Consider the following 22522-nt stretch of genomic DNA (forward strand, 5'->3'; position numbering starts at 1 on the left):
TCCACGACATTTTTTTTTTATATTTTGATTGATACCGCTGACATTCCAAATCGTTAATCAATAAGATTAAGCAGGTATAACATGTAAAATGTATGTTGTACCTATTCCCGAGCCAAAGTCACGTACATTGAAAAAATGCGATACATAACCACTGAGGAATTGATGAAATTATATTTAGACAAAAACATGCACCTAATAACGTAAACACACTTCTGTAAGAGCGATTTGAGTAGTTCTAGACAAATACGCCTTCATTACACTGGCAAGGGCCCGGGTTCGGCATACAAGACGTCCGACCACAATGTGTAATGGCGGACAGTCAGCGAGTTTGAACATTTCACATACACTTCACTACAGTGGGCTTTTCTAACATTTATCATAGTAAAAACAACTAATCTAATTTCCATTTGAACTGGTTTGTTTCCGATATATATGCAAATTTTAATGTACTCTTAGACTGAATTGTCCCTTTAAAAATGGAAACATCGAGTCGATATTTTTTTTATATTGAACGTCACGTGACCATGATTTAGCCAATGATAATAGTAGATATAGTGTTAGTTGGAAATTTGTGTCAGGTCCTTGTGTATAAGGATATTATGTCAAAAAAATTGGTCTGTTTAAGTTACATTGGCAAAAAAAATAGGGTTGGTCGGTCGGAAGGATTTTTTTTTTCTTTTTTTTTTAAGTGTCTTCACTCTAAAATAATGGCCGGAACCGGAGTCTGAGATCGAAATCCCGACTTTTTCATTTTTTCGCAGAAAAGTGGAAAAAATTAGGGTTGGTGGTAAAAAATTAGGGTTGGTCGGGTAACCCTAAACAGACAGCTGTCTTGGCAATAATATGTGACAATGAGAAGAGACATTTGTCATGTTACGTACATTTCTTTCCAGTAAAACATGTGCCTGTGATGATTACATAGTGCTCCAGTAGGTATTATTGACATATGCGTGATAAACAATACACACTGTAAAAGTAGGTATTTTTCTACATGATAATATGAAATAAACTGATTATTATTTTAATACCTACTCTGCTTGTCAATGTACATATTCATTTTCAAACGTTTCTCCCCTTTTTGTTGATTTCTCCGGTCATGTGAAATCTGATATTTAGCATTAGATTAAAAAGATATAAAATTAGACTTTACATATATGATTGCCCCCGAAAGCCCCCGAAAGCTTCCGAACGAACCTATAAAAAAAATCATAACCATGGCGTGTATTCCTTTGTCGCCGGATCCAGACAGAATTAAATTCTCAGAGTCCGGACCTCACTTTAGTACGTACCCTTTTATGACGGGCCAGGGTCACATAAACGCTTGCTTTATATTTTTTGATCGCTATTTTTTTCTCTCTGCTCTCGCCTAGTTTTATTCCTCCGATTTACGACAGGGCTTTATCACGTTAGTGGTTTGGGAAAGCATTTGCTATTGAACGTTTTGACGGGCGTTGGCTGGAACTCAAAACCTCTTAGGCTACAAATATATACTCCGCATATGACCAGTATTGCCAGTTCTCACGATTTTAAAGGAAGACTCACGATATTATCGTCTCACGCCACAATCTCACGATATTAAGAACCGCATTTTATTAGAATTGTTAATCAACCTATTTTTGCATGCGATTTTATTTTGTGTGTTTCAGGGATGGCGTAAAAATCGCGAAAATAGATCTCCGCGTTAGCATTTCAAATACAAGTGAAACAGATCACGAAATTGAATTCCAATGAGCAGGAGGAAGGAAAACAAAAAATAAAAAGGGAAAAGAAAAAGAGGAGAAAGGAAAAAGGGGGAGAAGGGAAAAGGGGAAAAAATGAAGGAATATTAGGTAAAGAATGAAAGAGACAGAGAGCTCCAAGCGGAAACATTTCAAAAACAAATAAAACAGATCGTGAAATTGAATATAAAATAAAAATATTATAAAAATGAAATTAAGTCCCCGCTAAACTGCGTTTACAGTACTGTATATGATCGGTTTTCCTATTACAATGTACACGTTTATAAATCCGTGTCTGATCATATGAACGGTTTTACAATTACAATGTACACGTTTATAAATCCGTGATTGATTATTTGATTGGTTTTACAATTACAATGTACACGTTTATAAATCCGTGATTGATTATTTGATTGGTTTTACTAATACAATGTACACGTTTATAAATCCGTGATTGATCATCTGATTGGTTTTACTAATACAATGTACACGTTTATAAATCCGTGATTGATTATTTGATTGGTTTTACTAATACAATGTACACGTTTATAAATCCGTGATTGATCATTTGATTGGTTTTACTAATACAATGTACACGTTTATAAATCCGTGATTGATTATTTGATTGGTTTTACTAATACAATGTACACGTTTATAAATCCGTGATTGATTATTTGATTGGTTTTACTATTACAATGTACACGTTTATAAATCCGTGATTGATCATTTGATTGCTTTTACTATTACAATTTACACGTTTATATATTTATAAATCCGTGTCTGATCATTTGATTGATTTTACTATTACAATGTACACGTTTATAAATACTGTTAAAATGCACATATTTATAAATTCGTGTTTGAGAAGCCATTCCTGGCTGAGTATCTTATCACAGTCCAACCTGTCTATAAAGACTAGAAAAAGGATATTGGAAAAGTGGTCTCTGTAGCCAAGTGGTCACACGGGTCAGGCTGCGTCAATGGCGTCAGGCTGCGTTAATAGCCATTTGGACCATGAGAAAGTGGTCTTAATAAGCAGGTGGTCTTTATACAGGGGTGGTCGCTAAGGCAGGTGTCAATGCATGTTTACTGAATATTACGGTCCCCTTATGCTCCTGTTGTGAGCGCATTGTGTCCGAACGTGATCACCAACATCAGAGAATACTGACGAACTCTTTGATTCAAAACAGGGAAACAAGTTTATACACCAAGAACAGCGTCGTTTTGGCTACATTTTTATGGTGTGTGTGTGTGTGGTTTTTTTAGGTTTTTTTTTCATTTTGAATTATTAATTTCCATTTTTATGTACAATATACCAAAATACTCAATTTCAATATCATTCATCATCATCATCATCATCATCATCATCATCATCATCATATCATCATCATCATCACCATTCATTCATTCAATCACCATCATCATCATCATCATTGCATCATCATCATCATCATCATCATATCATCATCATCGTAAGAATGTTTTTATTGCAAGCATGAATAACACTTATTTTTGCAGTCGAAACCAAAGTGCTACATATGAAACCTTGATAACCCATAACTAGTAAATTGACGTCATTTCCGTATCAAAGATCAATAGCGTGACTTATTTACTAAGCCCTTTCATATTTCAATTGTCATCTTTGCACAAGATCGAGAATTATGTGTGACCTTTAAGAACAAAACAACAACTTTTCAAAACAGGATAAGACTGTCATGTTTTAGTATGACGTCATATCGTGACTATGTCGGTTGGATGTTTGTCACAGGTGGCAGACTGTGTGTGAATGGAAATTGGCAATAGAAAATCATCATAACATTTTCTCTTCGGGTGTTTCTGATGTGTGGGTTATGCCAACGGCAAATTACGAGGTGTCCCGAACGGAGCAAAACAAATTTTTTATTTCAGTCAGCCAATGAGATTGCAGCAGAAGTGTCGCCCATGCATAATCCGTGACAAAATTTGCATGATCATTTTCCATTGCCCGATAGAGAATTCAGACTTGGTATTTTTGAAGAAACGGGGCTGCTTTTGTCTGAATGGCAGCACTTTGTATAGTTGTGTAGGATGATTTTGAGCGGAAAATTATCGCTTTTTTCCAACTAGTGACCGTTTTTGTGAAGACGTGCTTGCCGCTAAAGTTAGGTGGGTTATAAGTTTTATGTAGAGTATGATTTTTACCGATTTTTATCTAGACCAGTAAAACGCCTAAAATGGTCTATGGGCACTCTGATAACTCTATAAACTTTCTCATATCCCTGTGGATTTGATATGGGTCTACGAACTACAGATTTGCCATGTCTTTCCATGCGTCTTTCCGTCCGTCCGTCCGTCCTTCAGTGTTTTTCTCTAATATATTCCTGTGACATAAACAGGTATACCCGGATCCAAAACTTGAATATGTTTTTTGCTCTTTTGTTTTTGCTCGGCCTGGAACTACATGTGAATTTGTGTTCACCTAGATGAGTGTATTACGTAGACAGTGTGACCTATATTTTGACATTTGCATGCTATATTTATTTATCTTTGATATTTTTTCTCTCTTTAATTTGCTCTGAGTATTACAGCCTCCATTTTATTTTTTTCAGTCACGGCGGCTGAAGAGTTTTTGCTAAAATCACACTTTGTGGTTGCCTTATCGGCATATCACGGGGTTTTTTTATAGACAAGTCAAGATATATTGCGTACACTTCTGATGTGACAACTTATGGCTTGTTTAGGTGGTTGCTATGTCGCATCCCGTTAATACGCCGTCCTGGCACCTGCGCCTTCAATATCTGAGAAGGTCAAGTCTGATATTCGTCAAAAATCGGTAAAGTTCGGCAGACATCGCATGTCCTAACTAATAATCTTCTAATTCAGACAAAATATCCGGACGATGTCATGTTAAATTTGAACAAAATTAATCAATTATATGACTTAACGGCGTATACGTCAGGAGATTGTAGATATTTATTATTTTATTACTGCCCACCTAGCGATGTTTGTATTAGTCTAGTGTAGCACACATTTGATATATAATAACGGTACTGAGCTGCCTACTGAGAGTTTGGGAGGGAGATGGGAGAACAGATCCGTAAACTGTACTTTGATTTCCCGCTACCGTTAAAACACCAACATTTTCTTTCGAGTATGCTAACTTTTGTCAAATCAAGTTAAAATCTTCTCAAAACTTCTCATCACTGTGTTTACATTTTTGGCCAAGTCCGTAAGCATTGATAGGGTAAAATTCAAATCGGGAGGCTAATATCTAATTCATGAGGGTAAAGTAGGGTAGCATCTAATTCGGTAGAGTGGCATCTAATTCGGTAGAGTGGCATCTAATTCGGTAGAGTGGCATCTCATTCGGAAGGAAACACATCTAATTAAGTAGAGTGGCATCTAATTCGGTAGAGTGGCATCTAATTCGGTAGAGTGGTATCTAATTCGGTAGAGTGGCATCTAATTCGGTAGAGTGGCATCTCATTCGGAAGGAAACACATCTAATTAAGTAGGGTAACATATAATTCGGTAGAGTGGCATCTAATTCGGTAGAGTGGTATCTAATTCGGTAGAGTGGTATCTAATTCGGTAGAGTGGTATCTAATTCCGTAGAGTGGCATCTCATTCGGAAGGAAACACATCTAATTAAGTAGGATAACATCTAATTTATAGGATAACATCTAATTCGGTAGGGTAACATCTAATTCGGTAGGGTAACATCTAATTCGGTAGGGTAACTTCTATTTCGGTAGGGTAACATTTAATTCTGTAGGGCAACATCTAATTCGATAAAGTAACATCTAAATTGTTTGGGTGATATCTAATTCGGTACGACAACATCATATTCGGTAGGGTGACATCTAATTCGGTAGGGCAACATCTATTTCGGTAGGGTAACATCTAATTAAGTAGGGTCCCATATAACCAGGTAGGGTAACTAATAACTTGGTAGGATGACATCTTATTCGGTAGGGTAACTTCTAATTCAGTAGGTTAATATCTAATTCGGTAGGGTAACTTCTAATTCAGTAGGTTAATATCTAATTCGGTAGGGTAACTTCTAATTCAGTAGGTTAATATCTAATTCGGTAGGGTAACTTCTAATTCAGTAAGTTAATATCTAATTCGGTAGGGTAACTTCTAATTCAGTAGGTTAATATCTAATTCGGTAGGGTAACTTCTAATTCAGTAGGTTAATATCTAATTCGGTAGGGTAACTTCTAATTCAGTAGGTTAATATCTAATTCGGTAGGGTAACTTCTAATGCGGTAGGGTAACTTATAATTCAGTAGGTTAAGATCTAATTCGGTAGGGTAACTTCTAATTCAGTAGGTTAATATCTAATTCGGTAGGGTAACTTCTAATGCGGTAGAGTAACTTATAATTCAGTAGGTTAATATCTAATTCGGTAGGGTAACATCTAACTCGATAGGGTAATATCTAATTCGGTAGGGTAACTTCTAATGCGGTAGGGTAACTTATAATTCAGTAGATTAATATCTAATTCGGTAGGGTAACATCTAACTCGACAGGGTAATATCTAATTCGGTAGGGTAACTTCTAATGCGGTAGGGTAACTTATAATTCAGTAGGTTAATATCTAATTCGGTAGGGTAACATCTAATTCGATTGGGTAATATCTAATTCGGTAGGGTAACTTCTAATTCGGTAGGGTAATATCTAATTCGGTAGAGTGGCAGAGATGTTTTGGAGGTAAATCCTGATCTAAAGATATTTTTGGAGGCAAGTACTAGTAATGGTCTAGAGATGTTTTTTGGGGTAAATTCTGATTTAGAGATGTTTTTGGAGATAAATCCTGATTTAGAGATGTTTTTGGAGATAAATCCTGATCTAGAGATGGTTTTGGAGGTAAATCCTGATCTTGAGATGTTTTTGGAGGTAAATCCTGATCTAGAGATGTTTTTGGAGGTAAATCCTGATCTTGAGATGTTTTTGGAGGTAAATCCTGATCTAGAGATGTTTTTGGAGGTAAATCCTGATCTAGAGATGTTTTTTGGAGGTAAATCCTGATCTAGAGATGGTTTTGGAGATAAATCCTGATCTAGAGATGTTTTTTGGAGGTAAATCCTGATCTAGAGATGTTTTTGGAGGTAAATCCTGATCTAGAGATGTTTTTGGAGGTAAATCCTGATCTAGAGATGTTTTTGGAGGTAAATCCTGATCTAGAGATGTTTTGAAGGTAAATCCTGATCTAGAGATGTTTTTGGAGGTAAATCCTGATCTTGAGATGTTTTGAAGGTAAATCCTGATCTAGAGATGTTTTTGGAGGTAAATCCTGATCTTGAGATGTTTTTGGAGGTAAATCCTGACCTAGAGATGTTTTTGGAGGTAAGTCCTGATCTAGAGATGTTTTTGGAGGTAAATCCTGTTCTAGAGATGTTTTGGAGGTAAATCCTGATCTTGAGATGTTTTTGGAGGTAAATCCTGATCTAGAGATGTTTTTGGAGGTAAATCCTGATCTTGAGATGTTTTTGGAGGTAAATCCTGATCTAGAGATGTTTTTGGAGATAAATCCTGATCTAGAGATGTTTTTGGAGATAAATCCTGATCTAGAGATGTTTTGAAGGTAAATCCTGATCTTGAGATTTTTTTGGAGGTAAATCCTGATCTAGAGATGTTTTGAAGGTAAATCCTGACCTAGAGATGTTTTTGGAGGTAAATCCTGTTCTAGAGATGTTTTTGGAGGTAAATCCTGATCTTGAGATGTTTTTGGAGGTAAATCCTGTTCTAGAGATGTTTTGGAGGTAAATCCTGATCTTGAGATGTTTTTGGAGGTAAGTCCTGATCTTGAGATGTTTTTGGAGGTAAGTCCTGTTCTAGAGATGTTTTTGGAGGTAAGTCCTGATCTTGAGATGTTTTTGGAGGTAAATCCTGATCTTGAGATGTTTTGGGGGCAAGTACTAGTAATGATCTAGAGATGTTTTGAAGGTAAATCCTGATCTAGAGATGTTTTTGGAGGTAAATCCTGATCTTGAGATGTTTTTGGAGGTAAATCCTGTTCTAGAGATGTTTTGGAGGTAAATCCTGATCTAGAGATGTTTTTGGAGATAAATCCTGATCTTGAGATGTTTTTGGAGGTAAATCCTGATCTAGAGATGTTTTTGGAGGTAAGTCCTGATCTAGAGATGTTTTTGGAGGTAAGTCCTGATCTAGAGATGTTTTTGGAGGTAAGTCCTGATCTTGAGATGTTTTTGGAGGTAAATCCTGATCTAGAAATGTTTTGAAGGTAAATTCTGATCTAGAGATGTTTTTGGAGATAAATCTTGATCAAGAAATGTTTTGAAGGTAAATCCTGATCTAAAGAAGTTTTTGGGGGCAAGTACTAGTAATGATCTAGAGATGTGTTGGAGGTAAATCCTGATCTAGAGATGTTTTTGGAGATAAATCTTGATCTAGAGATGTTTTTTGGAGGTAAATCCTGATCTTGAGATGTTTTTGGAGGTAAGTCCTGATCTAGAGATGTTTTTGGAGATAAATCTTGATCTAGAGATGTTTTTGGAGGTAAATCCTGATCTTGAGATGTTTTTGGAGGTAAGTCCTGATCTAGAGATGTTTTTGGAGATAAATCTTGATCTAGAGATGTTTTTGGAGGTAAATCCTGATCTTGAGATGTTTTTGGAGGTAAGTCCTGATCTAGAGATGTTTTTGGAGATAAATCTTGATCTAGAGATGTTTTTGGAGATAAATCTTGATCTAGAGATGTTTTTGGAGGTAAGTCCTGATCTTGAGATGTTTTTGGAGGTAAATCCTGATCTTGAGATGTTTTTGGAGGTAAATCCTGATCTAGAAATGTTTTGAAGGTAAATCCTGATCTAGAGATGTTTTTGGAGATAAATCCTGATCTAGAGATGTGTTGGAGGTAAATCCTGATTTAGAGATGTTTTTGGAGATAAATCTTGATCTAGAGATGTTTTTGGAGGTAAATCCTGATCTAGAGATGTTTTTGGAGGTAAATCCTGATCTAGAGATGTTTTTGGAGATAAATCTTGATCTAGAGATGTTTTTGGAGGTAAATCCTGATCTTGAGATGTTTTTGGAGGTAAATCCTGATCTAGAGATGTTTTTTTGGAGGTAAATCCTGAACTAGAGATGTTTTTGGAGGTAATCCTGATCTAGAGATGTTTTTGAAGTAGGGCAACATCTATTTCGGTAGGGTAACATCTAATTAAGTAGGGTCCCATATAACCAGGTAGGGTAACTAATAACTTGGTAGGATGACATCTTATTCGGTAGGGTAACTTCTAATTCAGTAGGTTAATATCTAATTCGGTAGGGTAACTTCTAATTCAGTAGGTTAATATCTAATTCGGTAGGGTAACTTCTAATTCAGTAGGCTAATATCTAATTCGGTAGGGTAACTTCTAATTCAGTAGGTTAATATCTAATTCGGTAGGGTAACTTCTAATTCAGTAGGTTAATATCTAATTCGGTAGGGTAACTTCTAATTCAGTAGGTTAATATCTAATTCGGTAGGGTAACTTCTAATTCAGTAGGTTAATATCTAATTCGGTAGGGTAACTTCTAATTCAGTAGGTTAATATCTAATTCGGTAGGGTAGCTTCTAATTCAGTAGGTTAATATCTAATTCGGTAGGGTAACATCTAACTCGATAGGTTAATATCTAATTCGGTAGGGTAACTTCTAATTCAGTAGGTTAATATCTAATTCGGTAGGGTAATATCTAATTCAGTAGGTTAATATCTAATTCGGTAGGGTAACTTTTAATGCGGTAGGGTAACTTCTAATTCGGTAGGGTAACTTTTAATGCGGTAGGGTAACTTCTAATTCAGTAGGTTAATATCTAATTCGGTAGGGTAACTTCTAATGCGGTAGGGTAACTTCTAATTCAGTAGGTTAATATCTAATTCGGTAGGGTAACATCTAACTCGATAGGGTAATATCTAATTCGGTAGGGTAACTTCTAATGCGGTAGGGTAACTTCTAATTCAGTAGGTTAATATCTAATTCGGTAGGGTAACATCTAATTCGATAGGGTAGTATCTAATTCGGTAGGGTAACTTCTAATTCGGTAGGGTAATATCTAATTCGGTAGGGTAACTTCTAATTCAGTAGGTTAATATCTAATTCGGTAGGGTAACATCTAACTCGATAGGGTAATATCTAATTCGGTAGGGTAACTTCTAATGCGGTAGGGTAACTTCTAATTCAGTAGGTTAATATCTAATTCGGTAGGGTAACTTCTAATTCGGTAGGGTAACTTCTAATTCAGTAGGGTAATATCTAATTCGGTAGAGTGGCAGAGATGTTTTGGAGGTAAATCCGGATCTAAAGATGTTTTTGGAGGCAAGTACTAGTAATTGTCTAGAGATGTTTTTGGGGGTAAATCCTGATTTAGAGATGTTTTTGGATCTTGATCTAGAGATGTTTTTGGATGTAAATCCTGATCTAGAGATGTTTTTTTGGAGGTAAATCCTGATCTAGAGATGTTTTTGGAGGTAAATCCTGACCTAGACTTGCCACAGTACACAGCTGTACAAAAGATGACGTGTCAATAAAGTAGCGAGGAGTGTCACCCTTCAAGGTTACATATAAAGATTTGTTATGGTTACCCCTGAAAGTTCATTATAGACTGTTCCGGCCATGGAATCAGATGGGTCCATATGTGTCATCAGGGGTGCTTTGGTTATAGAATAGATCTAAATTCTGTTTTAATATGTTTTCTTCATGATGGTAACATTGTCTTATCCTCGGCATGAAATATAATTTCTATATATAGTGGACGATAAGGTACTCAGATAATTTACTAAAGGGGTGTTAATAGCACATACACAGGACACCTGTCTATAAAGACACCAAGGGGACAAAGCAAAATATTCTTTATAGACAGGTGTCCTTCCTACAGAGGTCATTTATATAATACTTTGTTTATGGTAAATTTTACCAAATGGATTCATAAGCATGTTCTTTATAGACAAGCGTCTTTAATATATAAGTGTCTTTTATAGACAAGTGTCTTTGATACAAAGGTGTCGTTTTATAGACAAATGTCTTTGTTATAGAAGTGTTCTTTATAGACAAGTGTCTTTAATATAGAGATGTCTTTTTATAGACAAGTGTCCTTTATAGACAAGTCAATAAAGTGATGTCCTTTATAGCAGGTTTTGTACACTAAACCAATTTTTTTCCACGTGGATTTAGATCTCGCGGAGAATGAGAAATAGCGATATTTAAAGGATTTGTGCAGTCAAAAATGATAATTAAGCCGTCGATATCGAGGTCCAAAATTCTGACCGCCCGATTATGAATATTTTTTTAGCTATAAACCGTGTGACGTCATAATAGTCCGTGGCTTATATATATGGCGCTCTTTAGGCCGCACCTTCACTCAAAATTCTTTTCGATAAATAATTTGGGTTAAGTAAAAATAAATATTTTCGGCCGCCTTCATAAAAGGTGAGCCAGTTTTCTGCCAAAAATCCTTGTTGCGTTGTTTATTCTTGATTATTCATTTTGAGTAAACAGAGCTTGCTGCTTTATGAGAGAGCATACAGAATTGAGGGATACAAAGAAGTGGTCTTTCGATTTTTGTATACGAATAAGGGGAAAAATAAAAAGTCTATGCAATAGACGACTTTTTTCACAATTCGTATTTCCCGCTTTAGGCTTTATGTTTTTGTTCTTTGATTGGTCAGTTTATATCATGTGATCGTCATATACGTAACGCACATGCGCATATGTCATTCTTCGCTGACAGAAAAAATTGTAAGACGCCATTTTGTAAGACAAGAAATTTTGGAATTTCCCACCCTAATCCACTTCCCTGTTGCTCAATATGTTATGTACCAATAAAATATGTTCTACTGTTAGCCAGTTGAATGTGTGCCAACTTTAAAGTATCTTTTTTGCATTATTGTCCATCCTTGCTCATTATGTTATGTGCCAATACACTATGTTCTACTGATAGCCATATGAATTTGTGTTTCTTAGTATCTTTTTTACATTATTGTCCTTCCTTGCTCAATATGTTATGTAAACATATGTGCCATCTGCAATTATTATTATCAGAGTGTTAATTGTTGTTGTTATCTTATGGTGATGGCGCTCTTTAGGCCGCACCTTCACTCAAAATTCTTTTCGATAAATAATTTGGGTTAAGTAAAAATAAATATTTTCGGTCGCCTTCATAAAAGGTGAGCCAGTTTTCTGCCAAAAATCCTTGTTGCGTTGTTTATTCTTGATTATTCATTTTGAGTAAACAGAGCTTGCTGCTTTATGAGAGAGCATACAGAATTGAGGGATACAAAGAAGTGGTCTTTCGATTTTTGTATACGAATAAGGGGAAAAATATATATAGCTGTACTATAACTGATGTGCTATCACTTACATCGACGGTAACAGGAAAAGGCGATCAACGATTTTTTATGATTACTTTTGAGTGAAGTTAATCGTACAATAACTTTGGCTCGAATATAAATAACTAAAAGAGTGAAATTCGATGTTTCAAATACTCTAATTTATGCTCTAATAGCAGGTACATGTATCTTCGTGTAATTATGAAAGAAAATCCACACAGAAATAAAAGTTTCGGGTTTTTTGTTGAGGAGTTCAGCAACGAATAAGCTTTAATTAGATAATATTTTACTGTAGTCTGTATCTTTGATACATTGTGAATTGCAAAGTTTGTGACTGTAAAACGAAATTTTACGTAACAATTTAAGAAATCCTTGATTAAAGCATCAAGGATATGAGGATTGGCGTACGTACAGTGTATATACACACCGATGATTGATCATTACAAACATTGTGTTGTGTGTTGCTAACCGAATAAATTGAGATACATTTATTACAATACCGTAAAACGTTTCAACATATGGTAGAAAGAATTATTTTTGATATTATAAAAGATCTAAATATTGAGATATTAAGCAAAACAAACTATTTTTCAGACCGTGTGGTCGCTTTCAATTTTTAATCGATATACGAGTAGATACTCCGATATAGATATATAATTAGCCATGCCTTTGGTTTTATGGTTATGTAATACCTGGAACAGGATGTTGTTTACCTGTACACAACGCCATTCACCTGTAATTACCTGGCCGCGGGCAATTTGCTATTCGGTGGACTATGTCGGGTATTTGCTATTGTCTTACTGTGAATCAGGTTAGGACATCCGTTAATTGGATTGTGATTTGAATTATGGAAACATCTATGCTCTAGGTTTTTTATTGTCACCTCCGTTTTTAAAATGAAGATGTAAAAGCAAATGGAAATAAAATATCCCTGATCATATCTAGGAATATATATTACACACACACATATATATGTCGTACACAGGTAAAACAATAATGGAAGTTGACTTATTCAGAAACAAAAATGGTTCTAAGAACTATTTCAACTAAAGCTTTAACCTTAAAAAATTATTTCAGTCTAGTACTGTAATTACGGAATCGTGGCATATAGCAATCTCCCGTAATTTCTATGGTATTAGTAAAAATTCTAAGCATTTTTGAAAAGTTACAAGGTATTATATCTATATATAATGCCTGTATATATAAGTAATTTCATTTTTCATTTGAACATACGATAAATGTTCATATATCACACTATTTAAATCTCGGTATGATATACAAAAGGATCGACAATGAATATACTATTTAAATGATTTAGTTTAATTTTGAAATAATGAATTTAAATCTACACTTATACTGTAATTTAGAAACATATATCAGAAATATCATTGATGTATTTCTGCTTTTTAGTAAACGTTATGGATACAGTTTCAAAGACAACAATATAGATATACATATTATTTTCGGTATAAGTTCGGTACTGTTTCTCCAATATCACATAACTGATACCCGTCCACATTTTATTTTTACTCAAAAACTGTGCCGTGTTTGCATCGTTATGGCAGAAGTTTGAAATAAAAACACGGATTCTAGATATATTCATGCTAAATTTTGGGATTTTACTCGTGAAAAGATAGTGTTACATTATACTTTTTTTTACTACACAGAAATTTACATAATATGCTATCTAAATCTCAGTCCAGATTGATCCGAGCATCATTTTGATATCGCTATCAAATTTGACTGATTATCTAATCTAAATTAGATATATGCTTGTTTGAATGTTTGAAATGGTGATAATGGAATGTTTTGAAACCGAAAATATCTACATCATAAAGCTAGAATAACCATTTACTCGAAAAACTCAAATTGTAGATGTAACGTATAGTGACTAGGCTTACCTTGTGTAGCCGCGGACTACTGTGACATCACAAGACCACGTGATCACCTAGCTCATTATCTCTGAACCGTAGTGGACACTACCCGTAAATCACGACCAAAACCAACCGATAGCGCTAAAAGCAAGGCGATTCGTTGGATGGAACTTAATTTTTCATTTATCCAAAGCAAATTACCTGACGTATTACCCCAAAAATTTTTTTTGGCTGCACAGATCGTTTAATATCCCCAAAAACGTTCAAACACAGGTACAGCATTCATTTCTCCATTAACTTTCACAATAAGCATACAAATGACAACATAACACATTTGTGCAAGATGGTAGAGAACACAGTCGATGTATTACAAATCAAGTTATGGCCCATTTCAATAAATCTTTTTACCATGTCGGGAACATTCGACACTTTACGTACACGAGTATTTTTTCGTTTACGGAAAGGGCCGAAGGTTCCCGATTAACAATAAAAGTAACAGCACTTTCAGTCTTCAAATTACACAAATTAAGACCCAAAAAGACAATCACGTTCATGTATTTTAAACTAAATTGCTAGACATGTATTTTTAGAAGATGCTGATCAAAAATAATTTTAAGCATCTCGCTACGTTTTATAATGATTATCTAATAGCAAAATCCGTTTAGCAGAACGATAAAGTCTAAATTCGGAATTAGATCTCGGTGAAAAGGACAATGAAAAAGTTTAACTCTTTTCGGAACATCTGCATTCAATTTTTTAATTCCTTCTTCATTGCAGTACATGACATTATTTCAACATCGTATTTATATATCAGAAACATGTTCTGATATGTATTCTACTTCAGTTGAAAATACAAGCACAATATATATTACCTAAGCAATAATTACTAATTAAAATAATTGTTTAAATGTCTTAGTCTCACTGTACATGCATTATAAAACTGGGATAATAGTTTGAAGTCATAAGAAAAGAATGCTATTATTAAAAGAAAATGAACAGATAAAACCCAAGATGACAACTACTTTTACGTTATATATAAGAATTATGGATTGTAATTTGTGGAAATGCATAGACATTTTTTGGAAATCTTATTTGTCTTCGGTGATCCAAGAAACCTTTATGACCCTAACTATTGGTGCCCCTCTATACATCTGTCCTCATATGACCCTGACTGTTGATGCCCCCCTTTACACCTGTCCTCATATGACCCAGACTGTTGGTGTCCCCGTATACACCAGTCCTTATATGAGACTGAATGTTGGAGTCCGCTTTACACCTGTCCTCATATGACCCTGACTGTTGATGCCCTCCCTATACAACTGTCCTCATATGCACCTGCTTGTTGGTGTCTCCCTATACACCTGTCCTCATATGACCCTGACTGTTGGTGCCCCTCTTTACACCTGTCCTCATATGATCTGGATTGTTGGTGTCCCCCTATACACCTGTCCTCATATGACCCTGACTGTTGATGCCCCCCTATACACCTGTCCTCATATGAACCTGACTGTTGATGCCCCCTATACACCTGTCCTAATATGACCCTGACTGTTGATGCCCCCCTTACCACCTGTCCTCATATGAACCTGACTGTTGATGCCCCCTATACACCTGTCCTAATATGACCCTGACTGTTGATGCCCCCCTTACCACCTGTCCTCATATGAACCTGACTGTTGATGCCCCCCTATACACCTGTCCTCATATGACCCTGACTGTTGTTGCCCCCTATACACCTGTCCTCATATGACCCTAATTGTTGGTGTCCCCCTATACACCTGTCCACATATGACCCTGACTATTGATGCCCCCTATACACCTGTCCTCATATGACCCTGACTATTGGTGTCCCTCTATACACCTGTCCACATATGACCCTCACTGTTGATGCCCCCCTATACACCTGTCCTCATATCACCCTGGCTGTTGTTTTCCCCCTATACACCTGTCTTCATATGACTTTGACTGTTGAACTATCTTCTATCACATGACTTTTGATGCTAGTGTTTCCATGACAACGCTGTAATGTCCAATTAATGACAAGGACATCAGTCCATGCTTTGCTCACATCTCGGAAGCAAATCATGTTTTTGTCACAATTTAAACAATAGATATGGCTTTATGACGCAAATAATACAAAATCTGTGAATAATCCACGAAAAAAAAAGCTTACGAAAGAAACCAACGGAAAAGGACATTAACGCGTACATTAACGATGTAAAAATGAATCTCGGTTTCGTCTTGAGCATGATTCTTGATTCGGCGACGATCACTTTAACTTTAATCCGAAATCTTCATTCGGCGATGATAATGTTGACATCAATCCAAAATCTTCATTCTGCGATGATAAATTTAACATCACTCCAAAATCTTCATTCGGTGATGATAAATTCAGCATCATTCCAAAATCTTCATTCGGCGATGATAATTTCTTAACATCACTCCAAAATCTTCATTCGGTGATGATAAATTCAGCATCATTCCAAAATCTTCATTCGGCGATGATAATTTCTTAACATCACTCCAAAATCTTCATTCGGTGATGATAAATTCAGCATCATTCCAAAATCTTCGATGATAATGTTTACGTCACTCCAAAATCTTCATTCGGCGATGATAAATTTAACATGAATCCAAAATCTTCATTTGGCGATGATAAATTTAACATGAATCCAAAATCTTCATTCGGTGATGATAAATTCAGCATCATTCAAAAATCTTCGATGATAATGTTTACGTCACTCCAAAATCTTCATTCGGTGATGATAAATTTAACATGAATCCAAAATCTTCATTCGGCGATGATAAATTTAACATGAATCATAAATTTAACATGAATCCAAAATCTTCATTCGGCGATGATAAATTTAACATGAATCCAAAATCTTCATTCGGCGATGATAAATTTAACATGAATCCAAAATCTTCATTCGGCGATGATAAATTTAACATGAATCCAAAATCTTCATTCTGCGATGATAAATTTAACATCATTCCAAAATCTTCATTCTGCGATGATAAATTTAACATCATTCCAAAATCTTCATTCTGTGATGATAAATTTAACATCATTCCAAAATCTTCATTCGGTGATGATAAATTTAACATCATTCCAAAATCTTCATTCGGTGATGATAAATTTAACATCATTCCAAAATCTTCATTCTGTGATGATAAATTTAACATCATTCCAAAATCTTCATTCGGTGATGATAAATTTAACATCATTCCAAAATCTTCATTCGGTGATGATAAATTTAACATCATTCCAAAATCTTCATTCGGTGATGATAAATTTAACATCATTCCAAAATCTTCATTCTGCGATGATAAATTTAACATCATTCCAAAATCTTCATTCTGCGATGATAAATTTAACATCATTCCAAAATCTTCATTCTGTGATGATAAATTTAACATCATTCCAAAATCTTCATTCTGCGATGATAAATTTAACATCATTCCAAAATCTTCATTCTGTGATGATAAATTTAACATCATTCCAAAATCTTCATTCGGTGATGATAAACTCAACATCATTCCAAAATCTTCATTCGGTGATGATAAATTTAACATCATTCCAAAATCTTCATTCGGTGATGATAAATTTAACATCATTCCAAAATCTTCATTCGGTGATGATAAATTTAACATCATTCCAAAATCTTCATTCGTGATGATAAATTTAACATCATTCCAAAATCTTCATTCGGTGATGATAAATTTAACATCATTCCAAAATCTTCATTCGGTGATGATAAATTTAACATCATTCCAAAATCTTCATTCGGTGAGATAAATTTAACATCATTCCAAAATCTTCATTCGGAAGGAGTAGTACATAAGACATTTCATTTAATTTTACTATTTTCGAATACATAATCATTAGAATTTTTTCACGTAAACAGTATATACCGTGTAGTATTATCGTGCCGATGAAGATTAGGGATTAAGTTTTTATGTCACCGATCTATACCGTATAACTGGCCATTTGGTCCGCAATAATTAAATGTTATCCGTTGATTATATTAAAACATTCGTAAGTTGTAACTGAGAGTCATTTGATGAATATTCATGAACCACAATGTAGTACTAGTCTTGAATGTTCATGAATCATTCATGAAAATTAATGATGTAATGAATGCCATCGCGCAGTATAAGAGATAATACCAGTGATGACAGTTTATGAGTAATCAATTTTTATGTAGGAGAGCACCGCCAGGAAAGGGTTACTAGTGTAGACTTACACTAACTGGTATGGCCATAACTTCACTATAGAGTATGTATACAACTATCAGTTGTGGAAATAAACATGTATTGTAGTAATTAACGCGCAAACGTGTGCTCCACTGTGTAAATATGAGTCATCGAACGTAAAAAACAGGTCACCTGCTGTGTAAATATAGGTAAACTATCATGTAAATATAGGTCATCCGTTGGGAAGATATGGGTTAACCATCGTGCAAATATAGGTCACCTACTGTGTAAATATAGGTCAACTATTACGTATAGGTCATCCGTCAGAATAATATGGGTCATCCGTCGTGGAAAATGATGTAGGTCTTCAGTTGTCGTCATCATCATTATCATTGTCATCATCAATAATCATCAATCATCATTCATTGTATATTTGCAGTTCGATCCATACAAAAGTGTGTTATATCTTTTGGATGAGAACACAACATGAATGAATATTAGGCCAAACAAAAAATGTCTGTTTAGGGTAACCCGAATGACCCTAATTTTCCCCCCGACCCTATTTTTTTCCACTTTCTACGAAAAACAAAAATAAAAGTCCGGATTTCGATCTCGGATCCCGGTTCCGGCCATTACTTTAGAGTGAATCCCTGTCTACCGACCCTATCCCCCCCCCAATCTATGTATTTGTTATGATAAATTCAATTCAATTCAAATATCGTTATTGAAGAGTCAGAGGTAAAGGCACAATTATATATTATACAGATAAAAAAAGACATAATTAACCGTAACATCCAGTCTATATTTGAAACAGATCCCTTCAGTACTTTCTAAGAAATAGCGGTAACAAGAATTACAAACAGACGGGCAACGGACCACGGACGCAAGTCGTTTTGGATGATGGTGGTCTAAAATCAATAACCTACGGTCAGTAAATAGCCAATAACGCAGGTGGGATTAGAATTAGTAACCAATATATTGACGTTGTTTGACGTCGTTTGGTGTTGTTTGGTGTTGCTTAGCGTCCCGCTTGACATTACTTGACATTGCTGCTTGGCGTTGATTGACGTTGTTTCACGGTGTGTGACGTCACTTGACGTTGTTTTGCGTTTTGTGACGTTACTTGACATTGTTTCGCGTTTTGTGACGTTACTTGACATTGTTTCGTGTTTTGTGACGTTACTTGACGTTATTTCGAGTTGTGTGACGTTACTTGACGTTGTTTCGCGTTTTGTGACGTTACTTGACGTTGTTCCGCGTTGTGTTACGTTACTTGACGTTGTTCCGCAATACTTGACGTTGTTCCGCGTTTTGTGACGTTACTTGACATTGTTTCGTGTTTTGTGACGTTACTTGACGTTGTTTCGAGTTGTGTGACGTTACTTGACGGTGTTTCGCGTTTTGTGACGTTACTTGACGTTGTTTCGCGTTGTGTGACATAACTTGACGTTGTTTCGCGTTGTGTGACATAACTTGACGTTGTTTCGAGTTGTGTGACGTTACTTGACGTTGTTTGTCTTTATTTGACATTACGTGACGTTGTTTGATGTTGTTAGGTGTTGTTTGGTGTTGTTTGTCGGTATTTTGACGTCGTTTGGCTTTATTTGACATAACTTGACATTGTTTGGCGGTTTAACGTTGCTTGACGTTGTTCAGCATAGTGTCTCGTTGTTTGGCATTGCTTGTCGTTGTTTGACGTTAATTGACGTTGTTTGGTGTTGCCTGACGTTCTGTGGCCATGGTGTTTACTAGCTGTGTCCAGTTTAAAAGGCTGCATGGATAATTAAAACTAGTTAACTTATTAATAAGGTACAAAATGTTGTGTCTTAACAATTTTATTTGTTCAAAAGGCTGCATGGATAATTAAAACTAATTAACTAATTAATAAGGTACAAAATGTTGTGTCTTAACAATTTTATTTGTTCAAACCACTCTTGCTCAAATATATAGGCCTAAGCATGAAAATTCAATTTAAAAAAAAAAAAGATCAATAAAAATGACTGATTTTTAGTCAAATTAATACGCGGAAGCAAGGACGTATATGAGAAGGATAAGTCACACTTAGTTTTGGGCAAAGACAGCGCGTTTTTGTGCGCTTGACGTTGTTCCGCGTTGTGTGACGTTACTTGACGGTGTTTCGCGTTTTGTGATGTTACTTGACGTTGTTTCGCGTTGTGTGACGTTGTTTCGCGTTGTGTGAAATAACTTGACGTTGTTTCGAGTTGTGTGACGTTACTTGACGTTGTTTGTCTTTATTTGACATTACGTGACGTTGTTTGATGTTGTTAGGTGTTGTTTGTCGGTATTTGACGTCGTTTGGCTTTATTTGACATAACTTGACATTGTTTGGCGGTTTAACGTTGCTTGACGTTGTTCAGCATAGTGTCTCGTTGTTTGGCATTGCTTGTCGTTGTTTGACGTTAATTGACGTTGTTTGGTGTTGCCTGACGTTCTGTGGCCATGGTGTTTACTAGCTGTGTCCAGTTTAAAAGGCTGCATGGATAATTAAAACTAGTTAACTTATTAATTAGGTACAAAATGTTGTGTCTTAACAATTTTATTTGTTCAAAAGGCTGCATGGATAATTAAAACTAATTAACTAATTAATAAGGTACAAAATGTTGTGTCTTAACAATTTTATTTGTTCAAACCACTCTTGCTCAAATATATAGGCCTAGGCATGAAAATTCAATTTAAAAAAAAAATATCAATAAAAATGACTGATTTTTAGTCAAATTAATACGCGGAAGCAAATAAAAGAACATCGATCGAATATTCTAGACTTAAGTATAAATTTATATTCCCTTTTTTTCTCAGAACAGAAAAAAAATCTCCTTGAGTCGTTCTATTACGTGAATCAGTTTCATTTCGTTCTTTGTATAATACAATGTTACACATACCTGGGCATTTCCGGATATCTACATACACATTCAACAGATTAATATTTGGCACGTGGACGAAACGCCTAGGAGTTCGGCCGCTAATCTGATTGGTTGATCTCCGAACCCCTCTGTCAATCAATAGTCATTTCCATCGCTTAAATCCGGGGGCCTAAAGAGGGGTAATTTATGCACTAAAAAGATTCCATATACATTTGATAATGGGATCATTTTATGTGTAAATCATTCCCTCGTGATCTCTATTATTTGATATAATTTGAAGAATCTCTTCAGTTTTTCTATTTCAGATTACTTTAGATATAAAAACTGAATAAATACGCCCGGCCTGTTCTAAACCAAACAGAGCAGGCACCAAACCGTGAAAGGATGAAAACACTCGCCGTATCACAACCCGAATAAAAGATCAGTCCGCCATTCTACCAGAGAAAAAACGGCCATTTCAAAATTTATATTTTTGTTTAGAAATGCAGCATACGTAAATATTTTTATATAGTTGGGTTGTATAAATGATATTTAATATCATACTGACTCTAAAGACAGTAACAAGTTCCAGGTTAAGCCGTGAACAGCGACAAATTCTCGCTCCTACGCGGAGGAATATATTGTGTGTTGGTTTAGCGTCAGCGACAAAGGCAAAGGAATATGTCAGCACTGATCCGGTGCTACTGAGGATATCAAAGTGGCGAAAAAAGTAGTGTTAACTTTGAGGAAGTTAGCCACGAGTATACCGGCTGGCCCGAACGACATTTAGGGATGTTAAATTCGGACGGTATAGGTGACGGGCAACCAGCATGGAACGATCGGCGACCAAGGTATGTAGAAATCAAGCGGCCGTCGGACCCCCGAATGGTCGCCATTTTGACTGTTGTTTGGGGCCCATTGTCACAAAAATCTTATCTTGCAAGGCCAGAAACAGATCCGATTTTTCACTTTCACTCACGTACTGTGTATATGTTGTCATTGCTATTACAAAAATCACTAGTTATTTTCATATGGTCTGAAATAGGACGGCAAATCCTATTGTCCCGTGCACTTAGAATAGATCCAGTTTCACAATGTGTCGGAACAGTCGTATGTAAGAAAGCTGGATAATCATGGAAAATGGTTTCCTATGGAAGTTTGGAAGGTCCGTGTGGTAAGCTCGCCCTTCTCCCTTCGACTGTTGGCGACGAGTGTTATGTGTAGTAAGTGGCGGAGACACAGATGTACGCCAACTGTTGCTATAGTCAGAAACGTCCATGATCAAATCGTGGGCTCCAACACATGGTCCCATCGGCAGATGTCATTTAACTGTACAATCACACAACTGATAAATCGGAGACATGGCGGTCACACGTGTAATTAATACCGCCAGCATGTGTAAATAAAATAACGTAAACATATGTAATAAAAATCTGACAATATGTCGCTTCATCTGCAATACACATCTCCAATACACACGTGCGGTTCCAATACACACACGTGTGATAGGCTGAATGTTTATTCACAAGAAATTTTTATAATTGCTCCATTCTTAA

The 22522-nt window shown here is 35.6% G+C and overlaps 2 protein-coding genes across 2 annotated transcripts in view; one reads left to right on the forward strand and one right to left on the reverse strand.

Moving 5' to 3' along the window:
• Positions 1 to 8043: 8043 nt before the first annotated feature.
• On the reverse strand, positions 8044 to 16615 carry LOC138305850 (germ cell nuclear acidic protein-like). The gene is made up of 2 exons (XM_069246113.1): positions 16497 to 16615; positions 8044 to 8587 (listed from the first exon to the last, which is right to left on the reverse strand). The coding sequence occupies exons 1-2, from the start codon at positions 16613 to 16615 to the stop codon at positions 8044 to 8046; spliced, it is 663 nt and encodes a 220-aa protein (XP_069102214.1).
• Positions 16616 to 21215: 4600 nt separating this feature from the next.
• LOC138306792 (transcription factor 4-like) overlaps positions 21216 to 22522 on the forward strand; it is a 76311-nt gene continuing 75004 nt past the window's right edge. Inside the window, 1 exon segment of the mRNA XM_069247282.1 lies at positions 21216 to 21817. Coding sequence (XP_069103383.1) covers positions 21759 to 21817 — 59 coding nt within the window. The 5' untranslated portion in view covers positions 21216 to 21758.

Source organism: Argopecten irradians, chromosome 13 (assembly GCF_041381155.1).
Source record: "Argopecten irradians isolate NY chromosome 13, Ai_NY, whole genome shotgun sequence".
NCBI classification, from domain to species: domain Eukaryota; kingdom Metazoa; phylum Mollusca; class Bivalvia; order Pectinida; family Pectinidae; genus Argopecten; species Argopecten irradians.

Coding starts and splice junctions, on each gene's coding strand:
- LOC138305850 (XM_069246113.1), bottom strand. CDS start 16,615: ATGCTGAATTTATCATCACCGAATGAAGATTTTGGATTCATGTTAAAT. Junction 8,588..16,496: donor AATGAAGATTTTGGAGTGAC/GTAAACATTATC, acceptor TCTCTAAATCAG/GATTTACCTCCAACACATCT.